The 16,911-nt window shown below is 37.8% G+C and overlaps 1 protein-coding gene across 1 annotated transcript in view; it reads right to left on the bottom strand.

Moving 5' to 3' along the window:
- LOC124775040 (cullin-3) overlaps window positions 1-16,911 on the bottom strand; it is a 259,802-nt gene that overhangs the window by 38,696 nt on the left and 204,195 nt on the right. The window contains exons 9-10 of the mRNA XM_047249818.1: window positions 11,283-11,390; window positions 476-600 (exon numbers count right to left, since the gene is read on the bottom strand). Of these exons, the coding sequence (XP_047105774.1) occupies window positions 476-600; window positions 11,283-11,390 (233 nt within the window). The remainder of the gene's footprint in view (window positions 1-475; window positions 601-11,282; window positions 11,391-16,911) is intronic.

Here is a 16,911-nt window from a genome sequence, read left to right as displayed (position 1 = left end):
TGGAATCGCATGATACAGCCGCCCAAATCATCACTGAACCCTCACCATTTTCACTCTTGAGATGTAAACTCAGCCAGAATTTGGAAACTGTTGAAACAAAACTCATACAACCAAATGACTCTTCCATTGCTCCACTGTATAGGTTCTATGGCTTTGGCACAATGTTTCCTTGTTACTGGCATTTGCATCACCTGTGTTTAAAAATTCCAGCTCACACTGCAATTCCCAGTTCATGGGACTCGGTCCATGTTGTTTTGTTGTTAACAGGGTTTGCAAGTGTAGCATTAAGTTTTGCAGTGACTTTTGCAGCTGCCGTCCTCTTATTCTTTACCACAATCCTCTTCATTGACTGTCCATCATGATCACTCAATACACAACTTCTTCCAATCCTGATATATACACTATGTTATCTTTTACTAAAGACTGAACTAAAACCATGAATGTGACAGTTAAGTTTTCATTACTTTGAACTTACCTTCTAAAAGCTTCAAAAGCATTGTGGGGAGCTGCTGGAATACTGCATTTTGGAGTCGCACTTTGTGTTGGCCAAAATCCAGTGGTAAGAACCCGCACACTCATGTCTACACCATGAAGATTTGTCTGTAAATCAATGAAACACAAAAATTGCATAAATCTTGATCCAGCTTAAGTTTGTGTTCCTAATTTATTTTATTTGCAGCAACAATTCATATCTGGCATTTGTGGCATACAACTTGAGTATAACTACAATACGGAGAAGCTAGATTGCTATTCAACATGTACAGGAGGCACTGAGTCACAGATAGGCACAATGGGGAAAAAAATATTCATTGTGCCTGTCTCTGACTCAACAGCTCTTCTATGTGGTGAGCTGCAACCTACCCCTTCCATATTGTTGCTATACCATCCTGGAATTTCCACTGTTTAATCTGAGAGTAACTGTTAAGAGAGGTACACTGTGTGTATGAATACTTTTGTATAGAGGTCTATCATGACATCATAAATGTGTACTTATTATCTGCAAATAACAGCAAGTAGCAAAGTTCTGTGCAACTCTTTCCCCGGTAAAACTTTGCAATGGTGGTGATGGAGGCAACAGAGGCAGCATCGCATTCTGTGTTCCCAAACAGTACATCTTCATTCAACATTTGACAATTTAGGCTCACATCATATAACATTTTCAGTATCTTCTCACTACATACACTTCTTTAGAATAATAAAGAGCACTTACGTTTTGCTTAGCCAACATCTCTAGTTGTGTGAGAAATTTTTACAGTGCACTGAAAAAAAGATGTGTAAGCTTTGCTGAGAGTCATGGAAATGTATATACAGGAACTGGTAAGTATCATTAAATTGTGTTTTTATATCTTTTAGTAATGTGTAAGCTTTTGAATGGCATCAGTTTTTTTTTGTTGTTTTTTTTAGACAATTCAAAATTAAATTCAAATTAGTAAGTACTCAATTTGCAAATCTGATGTCTGTAATCCAAGTGTACAATTCTGAATTATTTTTTAAATGAATTTTAATAAATAGCTGGCTTGCAACTTTCTTTCTCCACTTTGTTATTCACGTATCTTTTCCACTGTTAAGAAATTAATTCACCTGTCACTGTTGATCTGAGGTAACTTTTAAGTCACTGCAAGGAGCTGAATGCCCTATCAGAAGATGTTGACTATATTGGAACTGTTCTAAACAGAATGATCGCGTGAATTAGTTGTCTTTCAGTAGAGGATAAATTACATGGTTGCACACTAGTGATAATGCTTCACAGCATTTCGAGATGTGCGAGAATCTTACCAAGATTTAAGTCTGCTCTGTGGACTCCAAGCGACTCTTATAAACATTGTGTAAATTGAAGATCTGTTTGGAAGCCATATATGAGGCTCTTAAGTGAGCATTAGCATGTAATACTTGGTGCAATGTGTATGATATTTTAAATAGCGGTTATTTTACTTCTAAAATGCCAACATACTATGCCACGGATGTTCTGGGATTGTCTACGTATTATGTGAAACTAATTATTGAATACATGGACGAGATTCCTGTAAGTGTAGTGCATGGGATAAGAAGATGGCAATATAGTTTGTCAAAATTGGTACTTTGAATAACTGCTGTACTAAAGTGATCACAGCATTTTTAAGTTTGTTACTTCCATTTTCACATTGGTATCAGCAGTTGACCTTTGATTTTGGATTCATCTCACTGACACCACATAGTAGGATAACATCCACCTAAGTTCTTCCTTTTTGCAGACTCTAGAATTATATCTGAGATGTGTTTCAGAATTACCGAGACTTTTAGCACAGGCGATCACAGCTTCATGAAACTCCATGTAGAGCAAGACCCACACAATAATTAGTGCAGTGGGTGTGACAGCTGTTTGGATGATCTTTAAAGAGGATTCCTTTCACACCCTTGTTCCACCCAGACACATTTGCTGCACAACCAAAACATTGGGCATGTAGCAACTCCATTCCTAGTAAGATCCTCAGAAGTGTATCTTTAATGCTAGTTGCCAGGGTTTGTACCCTGGAGCCAAGTGAACTGCATGAAGTCAGAAAATTTCTATTACTCTTAGTGTCTTAGGGTCGACACAACGTACGTAAGGAGTGAACTACTGCTGTTGAGCTATGACTGTTATTGAATCTGCCGTAACTCCATAAAAAGGAAAAAGCTTTTATTTGCTTAGTGGTGTTTCACCAGATCATGTGGGCCATAATTTCCTGCATTTCATTTTGTATCACTGGCTTGAACCACGTGTTGCGGCACTTCAGGCTGTACTTCAGTTCCAGTACATTGCTCTTCTTCTCTTAGAGAAGTGTCATACAGTTTCTAATTCTTGGCCTCTAAGTGAGTTTTATGTTCAACCCAGGAACCTCAGTTAACTGCAAATTACTATTTTATTTATTAATTTACCAATTTCTTTTAGTTTATCCAGGTCCCATCTCCTTAAATTCCCACCTTTTTGCAGTTTCTTCAGTTTTAATCTACAGGTCATAACCAATAGATTGTGGTCAGAGTCCACATCTGCCCCTGGAAATGTCTTACAATTTAAAACCTGGTTCCTAAATCTCTGTCTTACCATTATATAATCTATCTGATACCTTTTAGTATCTCCAGGGTTCTTCCATGTATACAGCCTTCTTTCATGATTCTTAAACCAAGTGTTAGCTATGATTATGTTGTGCTCTGTGCAAAATTCTACCAGGTGGCTTCCTCTTTCATTTCTGTCCCCCAATCCATATTCACCTACTATGTTTCCTTCTCTCCTTTTTCCTACACTCGAATTCCAGTCACCCATGACTATTAAATTTTCGTCTCCCTTCACTATCTGAATAATTTCTTTTATTTCATCATACATTTCTTCAATTTCTTCGTCATCTGCAGAGCTAGTTGGCATATAAACTTGTACTACTGTAGTAGGTGTGGGCTTCGTATCTATCTTGGCCACAATAATGCGTTCACTATGCTGTTTGTAGTAGCTTACCCGCATTCCTATTTTCCTATTCATTATTAAACCTACTCCTGCATTACCCCTATTTGATTTTGTGTTTATAACCCTGTAGTCACCTGACCTGTACAGAGATTCAGGGAGAGCATAAGGGAGCAATTGACAGGAATGGTGGAAATAAATACAGTAGAAGAAGAATGGGTAGCTTTGAGGGATGAAGTAGTTAAGGCAGCAGAGGATCAAGTAGGTAAAAAGACGAGGGCTAGTAGAAATCCTTGGGTAACAGAAGAAATATTGAATTTAATTGATGCAAGGAGAAAATATAAAAATGCAGTAAGTGAAACAGGCAAAAAGGAATACAAACGTCTCAAAAATGAGATCGACAGGAAGTGCAAAATGGCTAAGCAGGGATGGCTAGAGGACAAATGTAAGGATGTAGAGGCCTATCTCACTAGGGGTAAGATAGATACCGCCTACAGGAAAATTAAAGAGACCTTTGGAGAAAGGAGAAACACTTGTATGAATATCAAGAGCTCAGATGGAAACCCAGTTCTAAGCAAAGAAGGGAAAGCAGAAAGGTGGAAGGAGTATATAGAGGGTCTATACAAGGCCGATGTACTTGAGGACAATATTATGGAAATGGAAGAGGATGTAGATGAAGATGAAATGGGAGATACGATACTGCGTGAAGAGTTTGACAGAGCACTGAAAGACCTGAGTCGAAACAAGGCCCCCGGAGTAGACAATATTCCATTGGAACTACTGACGGTCGTGGGAGAGCGAGTCCTGACAAAACTCTACCATCTGGTGAGCAAGATGTATGAAACAGGCGAAATACCCTCAGACTTCAAGAAGAATATAATAATTCCAATCCCAAAGAAAGCAGGTGTTGACAGATGTGAAAATTACCGAACTATCAGCTTAATAAGTCACAGCTGCAAAATACTAACACGAATTCTTTACAGACGAATGGAAAAAGTAGTGGAAGCCAACCTCGAGGAAGATCAGTTTGGATTCCGTAGAAACACTGGAACACGTGAGGCAATACTGACCTTACGACTTATCTTAGAAGAAAGATTAAGGAAAGGCAAACCTACGTTTCTAGCATTTGTAGACTTAGAGAAAGCTTTTGACAATGTTGACTGGAATACTCTCTTTCAAATTCTAAAGGTGGCAGGGGTAAAATACAGGGAGCGAAAGGCTATTTACAATTTGTACAGAAACCAGATGGCAGTTATAAGAGTCGAGGGACATGAAAGGGAAGCAGTTGTTGGGAAGGGAGTAAGACAGGGTTGTAGCCTCTCCCCGATGTTGTTCAATCTGTATATTGAGCAAGCAGTAAAGGAAACAAAAGAAAAATTCGGAGTAGGTATTAAAATTCATGGAGAAGAAATAAAAACTTTGAGGTTCGCCGATGACATTGTAATTCTGTCAGAGACAGCAAAGGACTTGGAAGAGCAGTTGAATGGAATGGACAGTGTCTTGAAAGGAGGATATAAGATGAACATCAACAAAAGCAAAACAAGGATAATGGAATGTAGTCGAATTAAGTCGGGTGATGCTGAGGGAATTAGATTAGGAAATGAGGCACTTAAAGTAGTAAAGGAGTTTTGCTATTTGGGGAGCAAAATAACTGATGATGGTCGAAGTAGAGAGGATATAAAATGTAGGCTGGCAATGGCAAGGAAAGCATTTCTGAAGAAGAGAAATTTGTTAACATCCAGTATTGATTTAAGTGTCAGGAAGTCATTTCTGAAAGTATTCGTATGGAGTGTAGCCATGTATGGAAGTGAAACATGGACGATAAATAGTTTGGACAAGAAGAGAATAGAAGCTTTCGAAATGTGGTGCTACAGAAGAATGCTGAAGATTAGATGGGTAGATCACATAACTAATGAGGAAGTATTGAATAGGATTGGGGAGAAGAGAAGTTTGTGGCACAACTTGACCAGAAGAAGGGATCGGTTGGTAGGACATGTTCTGAGGCATCAAGGGATCACCAATTTAGTATTGGAGGGCAGCGTGGAGGGTAAAAATCGTAGAGGGAGACCAAGAGATGAATACACTAAGCAGATTCAGAAGGATGTAGGTTGCAGTAGGTACTGGGAGATGAAAAAGCTTGCACAGGATAGAGTAGCATGGAGAGCTGCATCAAACCAGTCTCAGGACTGAAGACCACAACAACAACAACAACAACACCAATTTCTTTGGAATCATGTGACCCAAAGCTACTCAGTCATAGAATGAGAGAGTAAATGGTTCATATACTGCTGATTAGCAAATTTATGAACAAAAGAATTAATAAAATATGAAAAATTGTGTGGGTGTGTACAAATATATAACTCATTGTACAGAAAATTTCTCTACTACTGTGACAAATTCCTGTAGAGAATGGAAGGAATGTGCTACAAGGAAGCTTTCAAATTAGATTTGAATAGTTAAGAGTTTCTCGCTTAATTTTTCGGTACCATTGAAAGTATTGTTGAAAATAAAACCTGCTGGATATTGCACACCTTTCTGTACAATGTTTACAGGAAAAGTTATCTAGGTGCATATTGTTTTTCTGTCAACTGTTCACTAAATGAATATTACAGTTTTTTCTGAATGATTCAATATTGTGAAGATGAAATACATGCAGAGGGATGGGAAAGTTAGAATTCTGAGGCATATGAACAACAGTCTACACAAAGTTTGCAAACTGTAGATCAGCCTGACCACCATTTCCTGGGCCCCCAAAACACAACACCACACGAGGTAACGGATTGGAAAGCAATCCTGGACACTCGATGCAGAGAGAGTGTGTGTGTGTGTGTGTGTGTGTGTGTGTTTCTTTCTAAAGAATACTCTGGAAGAAACCTTGCACGTGTACAGTCTTTTCATCGTGCCTACCTGCTACTCAATGTGTCATCTTTACGGTGGGTACGGATCTACCCTTTTCATAATAGTGTTGGTATTCCAACCTGGACTTTACACTGGGTAACAAAAGTTATTTAGTTCTATTTTCTTCCATTGCTCACTCAGGGTGTATACGTGGACGGGGAAAAAAAAAATTCCCGGATTTCCCGGTTAAAAATGCACTTTCTCCCGGATGAAAATACATTTTTTTCCGTGTTAAGTAACAATATACCTTTCCTCAGAACTGTAAAACTTACCAATCCTTTCAATGGTTGTGGTTTTATACGCTGGCGTAGAATTTCCCGGCACTTTAGAAAACAAAACTCAGGGGGAAAAAAAACACATTTTGGAAAGATGTCTGATGTGCAGCAACATGTACACTGCATATTTTCGTATTACGAAAGTATAAAAACGAATTCCACCAAACACCGCATGTTACTTTCCGAAGGATTGAAATCGAGACTGCGATGCGCTTTTGTAAGCCAGTCATAGCTCGTGTCAAGCCATCTTGTCAGCCGATGGCAGCGGATATTCAGAGCATAGAACACGTGATGTAGTTAGCCAATAGTGACATCACTGTAAAGCAGCGCGAACACACGGATAGGAAAAAGTAATGGTTTAAATTAATATACACAGCATTGCTACAAGAAATGAAAAGCTTTCACGTATAATGTTGGATTAATAAGCTGCAGGAGAAGCTAAGCTTTCACACATAATGTTGATCTTTTCTGCACGTGTTACACTTTAAGATACATCACACAAATGTTCCAGTAAAATTTTTAACAACGACGTAAATGTCTGATCCTCTGGGCGCGAAAATATTCTAAATGGTCATCCTCAAAAATTTGATTTTTGAATGAGAGTCAAACGCTCAGATTTAACAAATTCATCAGACATTTGTGCACAGAGTTCATCTTGTGTAAAAGAAAATTTACTTTACTTGAAAATAACACTTTTCAAACATCCATTCGGAATATTCTCCCACGACCTGTTAAATTTGTTTCAGCAGTTGCACCAGATGACAGATGTCACTGCGCTTGCGCAGCTATGACGACGCAGGAAGCCCGAATGTTCAAACGTGTAAAACATTAAAAGATCTTACATTATGTCATAAAAGAAACGAGACATACTTCAAGAGCATGGGAATTTTGTGAACCATACAAAAATGCATAATTTGGCTTAAAGTGCACATTCGTACGTCCAGATTCAAACGAAAATTTTGTTGGAGCACCAGTACTGTATTATCTAATGTTCGGTTCTTTATTATAGCATAATACCATACATGCTAGAAGATGGAAACGTGAACTTGAAATGCAGTGAACAGTTGAAACTAGCCAATAGTGTGGAATTAAACACTTCGTTTGAAATAACTTGGCCTCAGCAGAAAAGATTAATAAAAGTCGATTTCTTTAACAAACCAACAAAAAAAAAACCTTCATTCTTTTGCAAGGCGATTAACGCTTGCCTGTCAGAAAGGTGGAAACAAAATCTGAAACTAATAACGTATTTTAGCCTTCCATAATTATGTGAATGAATTTTAATTCACTTGATAGCTGCCGGCCACAGAAATCCATTTTGTTTTCATTTGACGTGAGAGCAATAAACGAAGAGGAAACAACAAAATCACTTAAACATGGGTCACGTGGAGACTACCATCTCCCCACAACAACTCAGACTGCTCTGTGCATTAGGTTCAGATCCATGACATTTCCGAACGGGGACAATATTAGATAGTGGCGCTCCCTCTTCCTCGAGCGTTTGAGGCAGGACGCCAAAAATTTAAAAAATCGACTTTTCAAAAAATCTTCATTTTGTAGCGCACATCTTTCTGAAGAATCTGATACATAAAACATATGTTTCAGGGAATGTAAAACATGTTATTTGGTCTAAGTGTGCCGAAGTGAAGTGCCACACCTCTTCACACAGCATTTTTCCATCGCACGCCTCTGTATTTCGCACTGTGAAATTCAAATGTGTAATATTTTGTAATGGGTGCCATCAAACTATATTCAGGCCAGTGGAAATTTAAAATGTCATGTGTTGCCTCTCCTGCCCCAGTCGGCCAGTTTGGCATCCAGCCCCTCTTAAAATAATAAACTCACAATTAATAGCGGATGGGATTATTTGTAACCAGAAGAACAAGAATTCTTTAGAAAATTTGCACTCTTTATTGCCTATTAGCTAATAACTTGCTGTTTTGAGTGACATAAAATTAAATATAGGATACATAAAACCAGTAAAGACAGGAGACAAGCAAGACAGTACACATTTCTTCAATCTAGAAGTCCTAGCATTTTTTCCTCTCTAATCTTGCTACAACTTTACATGGTGTGCTTTCCTTTCTAAGAAAGAACCTATTACCTCATCAAAGTTCGTCAACGTTTTGCTACATGAAAAAACGAAATGTCATTGTCTAATACTAGAAAATCCATTAATATGAATAGTACCCAAGACTGGTGTGGATTCTCGATTTGATTACATGTATTTTGTCACTGTCTGCTAGATAAAACGAAATAGGCCTGCCTAATATTCCAGCAATTGTTACACACACCAAATAAACAAGACTGTTTTGGCACAAATGGTCATTTTTATAACACGACAGAATATAATTCACGAAGTACCAATATCAAATGCCTATTAGGCCTACTACAAGCAAAAAGTTTTATGTTAGGAAATAGTTTCACATTTCATTCATACTCTCTAGCTTCTGAAGTATGAGATCGAAAAGTAGTAGTACGAAATTTTTATATAAATTTGGAATCATCATATTCTTCCGCAATTTGTGGGAGTCCCCATTTCTTCTCCTTCCTCATTCTAACGAACAATCTTGTCATCACTAATTCTGTAATTATTCCTGCCAGGGTCAAAATTTATTCTCTGGTTAACTTCACAAAACCTGCCACAATCACCGGTTTAGTCATCCCACATTTATTCTCCGGTTAGGCGTTATTACATGTTTGTACAACCCATTTTCCTCGTTACCTCCAGAATAGAACTTTAGCGGCTGCTAGCCGGAGACTGTATAACTGGCCCTTAGTAGTGTAGCGGTCTGGCCAAAAATTTTCTGTCAAAATTTCGTTTTCTTGGATCACTGAGAAGACAATACGTAATCTTTGTTGCCTGTTATTCGATTATTTCCACTCTGGTAGTATGAAACTACGGAATTCTCTAGTAATTATAAGAACGCTGATCATTTGCAAACCCAGTCAACCACATAAACAGTGACTGTCATTTACCCTTACGTGTGTACACAAATCTTACTGCAGTGTCAAAGAAGTCGACGGCGTGTATTGCACGTAGACCCGTCCCCTTTTGTTTGCAGAAAAGTTTATTTCTAGATACGACAGGGATTCCCCTGGCAGAGACATCACGTACACTATGCACACATTCAAAAATCAACTTACGATTCATTCAGAAATCAATATACAATTTGATCAGAATGTCCAAAAACCAACAGGGATGCGTTCAAAATTGTATGAGTAATCGATAGACCAACGTGCCCTGGATGCTAGGCACTTTGTGAAACAAGGTCTTTTTACTCAATAATATGCTTCATAAGCATTCAAAGTCACTTACTCTTGTACAAAAAGTGTGCATTATTCAGGAACACACATTTTCAGTAACTTGCCAGCAGTCATAAAAAGTGTAACAACCAATGAAATTCAATTTATGAGAAGCCTAAAGGATTTATTGGTGGCCAACTCCTTCTACTCCATTGATGAATTTCTCAGTAGAACAAACCGATTTGTTTGTGTGTGTGTGTGTGTGTGTGTGTGTGTGTGTGTGTGTGTGTGTAAGTAAGTAAGTAAGTACAATCTAACTTCTGAACCATTTTAGTGCAGTAATGTGTTCATTTTAAATAAGTATTGTACTAGATCCATTATATGTTTGTTACCCTATAAATAAAATAAAAAAAACACTTTTTTACATTTTAAATTCAGTGCATTAATGCGATCTTAGTAAATGAGTGTTTGTAAAATGATTCTTTCACATAGTGTTCATTTAAAAAAATTACGATCATTCCACTTAGGACCTGTGGAAGGTACATTATCTTATTTGTTTCATTTGTAAATATTTGTCATGTACTATTGTTTTTCTGACATGTCCTACATCCTGGAGGACATCCTCACTATGGATCAATTGGAATGAAAGTAAATCTAATCTAAACTACTCTGGTTTACAAGACCTTCCATTCCTTTGTGGAAACTTATGACAGGGAAGGACAGAATAGAGTTTGAATTATATGACATTTAATTTTGTCTGACAGGCAGTAGCTTCAGTGATGTGCCAGTTTGATTTGGTCATTAGCAAAAGCTGCTGTCAATAAAAATACTAATACCATATTTGATGTACAGCATAACTTTCATCACTGACTCTGTCTGTAGGTCATGTAACTTAATGGATTTAGGGGGCAGAAACTTATCTCCCCTCCCACGAATATTTTGGAGTGTGTAAGTATGTCGTATGGTCTAATAACAAAAGCCTTCAGTGACTACAAAGTGATTCTTCTAATATGACCTTTACTGTCTACAAGTGCACAACATACTGATAACACTTGCACTCTACATTATTTATAACCTGTGCAAGGAATCAAATTCTTTTAACATTTATTTTGAGTCAAGAACAGAAAAGCTGATATACGTCAGTTACATTTACACTACTGAATTAATGCAAACTGCAGCTGTCAAGCCTGTTCTTTAAATACTACATCGATCCATCTACGTAACAGAAAAGCATTCAACTTCAGTCCGATGTGACAGTTTCTTTGTTAACTTCAGACAAATTCATTAAATATCATACAGAAAACAGAAACAATATTTCCTTCAATAAGTAACAATACTGAGAAGTGAAGATGTTTAATACTAGTGCTGTTCATTGCATACTTTTTTTTTCCAATACTTGGAAATGTTCAACTACGCAAATCGTTGTGCCAGTAAAATAGGTAATTCACACATACCCCTGATGTCATGACATGGTCCTTGAATTCTTCCATTATTGTGTTTGATACAGTCATATCTTTGAACATTCCTTCCAGTTTTGATGTAAACTGACACCCGCACTCAGTCTGTGAACAAAGAAAGATTGCAACAACTTCCTAAAGGTAATATCTCTCTCTCTCTCTCTCTCTCTCTCTCTCTCTCTCTCTCTCTCTCACACACACACACACACACACACACACACACACACACACACAAATAGAAATAATACTGACAATAAAATAACTAAAATTCCTACAACAAGAAATGTGTGTACACTAAGTATTACATCACATTGCTTTGGGACAGGTGCAAATGTTCAAATGAAAAAGTGTGAGGTATGTGGCCAATCCAGAAGCATGTTAGGAGGACTGCCTCGCCTTAGCGACTGGAAAGAGCAACACTATGATTGGGAAGTTGGCTTCACCAAATGTAATTTCTTAACCCTCACTTATAGATAGGCGCTGTATTGCTCCCACTGACACTTAAACCTGTGCCTCAACAGCAATATCACTATATGTATGAGAACATCCAATGTGTGGTATGCTAGTCTCTTTTTGCTGTGAACTCTATCAAGTCTTCATTGGCTGAATTCCTACGTTCTCCAAAACATAGCCATATAATACCTCCATGCTAATCATCTGTACATAGGAGTGTGTACTAGTTTATTCTCCATTATTGTCACATGCACAGAATGGCTTTACGTGCATGCCAGGCACTGGAACAAGTGGGATTTCATAGTGTAAATGTGTATTACCTACTCCAATGTCCTCAAGGTCACAAAATATGTGCATCTCAGATGCATTATTTACTAAGTGGATAGTCAAGAAACAATGGGAGCAATCAGCATCACTGCCAATATTGTTCTCCTGCTTGGGCTCATTAATATATATATATATATATATATATATAAGAGTTTTCACAGGCAGGAGAGTTGTTTTGATGCACAAGAGCATATAATTACTTCCCACTGAGAATCTGAAGCCAGTTCACTTCTGCACTTCACTCCTTTAATCATCATCTGCAACTGATGTTTAGCCGCTTCAGAGTTATGGGAGGAACCACACAAAGTGAAATCATGGACACTACACTTGAATCCTAATTAAGAAAATAGTGCTATTGGTGGCAATGGCTAAGATAGTACTGCAGAAGATACTACTGAGGGATTTCCTTCACCCGTTAAAAACTGACAGGTTTGCCCATAGTGACACCCAAAGTAAAAATAGAACAGTAATGGCAGATGGTGAAAGACATCATCAGAGGTCCAAATAACAGTGTTGTCAAAGAATATTATTCACTATGTAGCAAACGAGATATCTAAAAAGTTACAACAGAAAACTTCCAGGTGACATCTGTCTAGGGAAGACTGTTGTTTATCCATCTCTGAAATTAAGTTGAAGACAACTAAGAAGCACTCAGGACTGGAAAATTCTGCAAGGTGACAGTTCACTAAGTTAACCAAAACCTTTCCTACCTAATTATGATGGCATAAAAAATATTTAAACTTGTATGAGCCTTCCACAATTTCAGAATAGTATTAATGAAGAGGCTCAAGTCTCCTACCTCCTAGGATCAAACAGCGTAAGAAAAATTTCTTTCAGTGTCCTTATGGGGATATCATAAAATGGTGTAATGGGTGTAGCTACAATTAGTATTTGCATAATGAGTCACAGATAAGGAAAAATCCAGTACCCTCATTTTTTGGGAGAAATACCCCAATACCTCTATTCAGTGGAAAAAGAGAAGCACACAAGGGGGAGAAATTGAGGAAGAGCAGCAGTCAATAACTGTATTGGAAATGGCTAGGAGTAACACAAGAAGAAATACAGATTAGATTAATATACTTCTAGTGTCATCATCATCATCATCATCATCATCATCATCATCATAGACTGTGCCCTCGATAAATATGGAGAGTAATTAACTATTATTATCTACTGTGATAAACCACCTAAACATTGGCTTGAAGTAATCTTCAAAGATAGAGCAAACCTAAATCTAAATCCTCAGATGTAGTTTTCATACAAGACTCTCTAAAATATGATTCAAGTGTCTATCACTTTCTTGGTTACAAAAAGAGGAGGGAATGTATAATGAGGAGGAAGAAGGGTGTCGGAGGAGGAGGAGAAACAGGTTAGGTGTGGAGACACGAGAGTGAGTGTGGTGGAAACAAGAAAGAAATGTGGGACTGGAGGGAAGTGAAAGATTGCTCTTGTAACTAGAGAGAATCAGAATGTTGGGGTAATCTGATACAGTAACTGACGTTCAAACAATAATGGGTAATACACAAAAATAGTTGAAGTCACATTACATACACTACGCACTTTTGATGTATATAATTCATCACAATCAATGATGAAGAGGTGTGAAGTGCATACCTTTTTCTGCACAGATGAGAAGCTTAAAAAACCAGAGTCATTTTACTTGATAAGGTGTTCCACACCATGGAAATGCGTAATTTATGACTAAATCTATCCACTTCGTTAACACACTATTTTCATTTGACAGTCACAAAATACTACAAAATCTTAACCAGTATCAGCCTAAGCACTACAGTTCATTGTGATCACAATTTGCTGCTTTCATTTTACAGTTCTGATGATGGCCGCTGTAAACTGATACTAGTTAATGTCTAAGTGTTTTGTAATTATGTCAAATGAAAATAAATCGTTCACAATTTGCTCAGTCATATTCTTGAACAACAAAATGTCATTCTTTCTTGTAATCTGTCCGCTTCAATGCCCCACTACTGCCTGAAGGAGAAGAATTAAACAAAGGCTACTGAGTGACCATGAGAATATCTTCTTGAAAATTCCATAAACTCTTTGTCCTATTATATAATCAAAAAAGGCTTTAATACCTTTCTTCTTAGCAGTTTTTTAACATTGCTTCCAGTACTGGAAACCATTTGGTTTACAAACCACACAATTTTAAATTTCATAAAGCTGAGTCATAATACTACAGTATCTGATGTGTTACTACTGCTTCGCAGAACTGGAACAAGAATTTTCTGGTCTAGGGCTGCTCTGTCTTCATCTGTAACAGTTATGGGCAGTGCAATATGTGTCGCATCACATTGTGATACTACTGAAGACAAACAAGAAATGTAGCTCTGAAAGCAGCCCTTCCCCAAATGAGATGAGTGATATGAGATGCCAAGCATGGGAAGAAAAGAAGCTTAGAACCAAAAAGCTATAAAATACTCATCAATGCGCTGCATTTTACAGTGCTACCACTATATTTCCCAGTGTCATCAGATGCATATACAGTAAAAACTGACAAGTCTAAAAAAAATTCTGAATGGTTCACTATAGACAATTAGTCACTCGAAAATCAGAGCGCAGAAACAGAGAATAACTCTTAAAATAGAAGCAGACGTTCAGAAAATCACTGTCTTTGCATATATGGTTGTTACAATGCTGACTACAAACGGAACAGCTTAAATTAAGAAAAATTAGTTTTGGTTTCAAAAACTCAAGCCGATTTCCTTTGATACTTACACTCTTATTTAGTCTGTTTGTTGATATACTGAAACGTTCACAAAAAGAACTACCTGAAACAACACAAATACTCTGGACACTCCAGAATCTTTGAAATGTTTACCAGTGTTCTTTCTGCATATAAAGATGTCATGTGAGTATCTAAAGAAGCACTAACAAAATTTCTGGGATTTGTTAACAAGAACACAAAGAATAATCATTCTCCAACCTGATGATGTTCATAAAATGTATGCATTGAAGCTGTATGCATTGAAGAATGAGTACACAGTGTGTGTGTCATGTGTATCATTGCACTGCATTAGTACAATAAAACTCTACCTGAAACACACACACACACACACACACACACACACACACACACACACACACACTTACGTTTCAAATTTACTTAATGTCCATTAAATCTATCAATGTCTCCTAAGCTTTGCTTTAACTGCATACTCTGTCATTTAAAAATTTATCACACTATACTATGAGGTGCTACCCTGAAGGACTCTGTAATGTATGTGTAGCTGGTGAAGTCCAGCTAGTATGATGAAACACAACCAGGTGGTACCTCGTACATTCTTTGAAAGTCAGCTATAGGCTAGGTGGTCGCATTTAGTTTTTATGGATATTTCTCCATTCTGGTGGCTTGCGTATCTTGCAAAACTGACAATGATGGGTGTCTGGGAACAATATGTGCGCATAAACCTCAGTAACAGATTCTGAAAAACCACTACCTGAAACACATGACATGCTGAAGCAAGCATTTGGGGAAGATGCATTAAGTCACAGCCAAACTTATGACTGTTTTAAATGTTTCTAACATGGCAAAACATTGTTTAATGACAATTCCCATTCATAACAGCCATCAACTGCCATTATTCCTGAAAAGTCACTACTGTTTGGAATACAGTGCTGGAAGATTGCAGGCAGACCATCATGGATGTATGCAATATCTTGGGGCTGCATTACAGAACACGTCAGAGGATTTTGTCCGATGAAAATAGTGCATGGGTGGTTCCCCCATCATGACAATGCAAGGTCACTTGCTGCATTGATCACACAGGAGTTTGTCGAAAAACATACAGTTGCTCCTCATCCATGAAATTCACTCAATCTGGCACCAAGTGACACTTATTCGCCAGAATGAATCTCAAGTTAAAAAGCAGAAGATTTCATGCAGCTGAGGAGATTCAAACAGAATCGCAGGTAGTACTACAAAGACTCACGAAAATGCATTCCAAGAAGCATTCAGTTCTTGTAAAACCCATAACCATTTTATATGCAATATTCTACCCTTTTACTTAACTGTAATGAAACAAACTGAGCAAAAGTTTCAGAGATCCAGTAAACTGATGCAAAACTGATGGGTCATAATTCTATACGTGAGGCTGGACCACCACCACCACCACCAGTTGCTTCATCCCCCATCTGTCCCCTCAGCACCATCCCTGGAAGTCTTCCCCTGAATGTGCCTGCGGCAAAGAGCAGCAAACAGTATATCCACATAACATTTGAATGTTCCCTCAAGAGCATACAAATAGTGAATGCAAGATCTTCACAATTTTTCTGTGGAAGCTTCTAACTGGACTTCAGGTCTGGAATTAGAGCTATGAATCGATTACAGACTTGAGATTGTATATATCTGTGTAGAAACGTATATATTTGTTGTAAATTATGTGTAACATTTCTCCTGTCATCGTATGATAAATAAATAATTTACCAGCCATCTCCTCAGCACCACTCTGTGCCTCCTAACCACCATCATCCGTCTCTTAATTAGTATCCTCCCTCTCCTATCCCCATCCCCAACCACAACCATGTGCAAAGGCAGCTTTTCTGAAATGCACATGTTCATTATTTCTAGTCCATTCTATCTCGCATATATCTTACTTTCCTTAGCTATTTCCATGGCTTTGCACTTCCCTTATGCACTATCTTCTATGCATTTCACTTAGCAGCATCCTATACTGCCCCCACGTAAGTAAAGATAAAAGAGTGGCCAAACATCATCTTTTCAGTCTCAGCTCTGCTTACAGCTTCATGACAGAATTACCCATGTGCGTGGAGACTCTAGCTAGAATGAATGCTGTCATTTTCATCATCATAAGGGCCCAGCACCTTA

The sequence above is a fragment of the Schistocerca piceifrons genome, chromosome 2 (genome assembly GCF_021461385.2).
Source record: "Schistocerca piceifrons isolate TAMUIC-IGC-003096 chromosome 2, iqSchPice1.1, whole genome shotgun sequence".
Taxonomy (NCBI): Eukaryota; Metazoa; Arthropoda; class Insecta; order Orthoptera; family Acrididae; genus Schistocerca; species Schistocerca piceifrons.
This window is presented reverse-complemented; position numbering and strand designations above follow the sequence as displayed.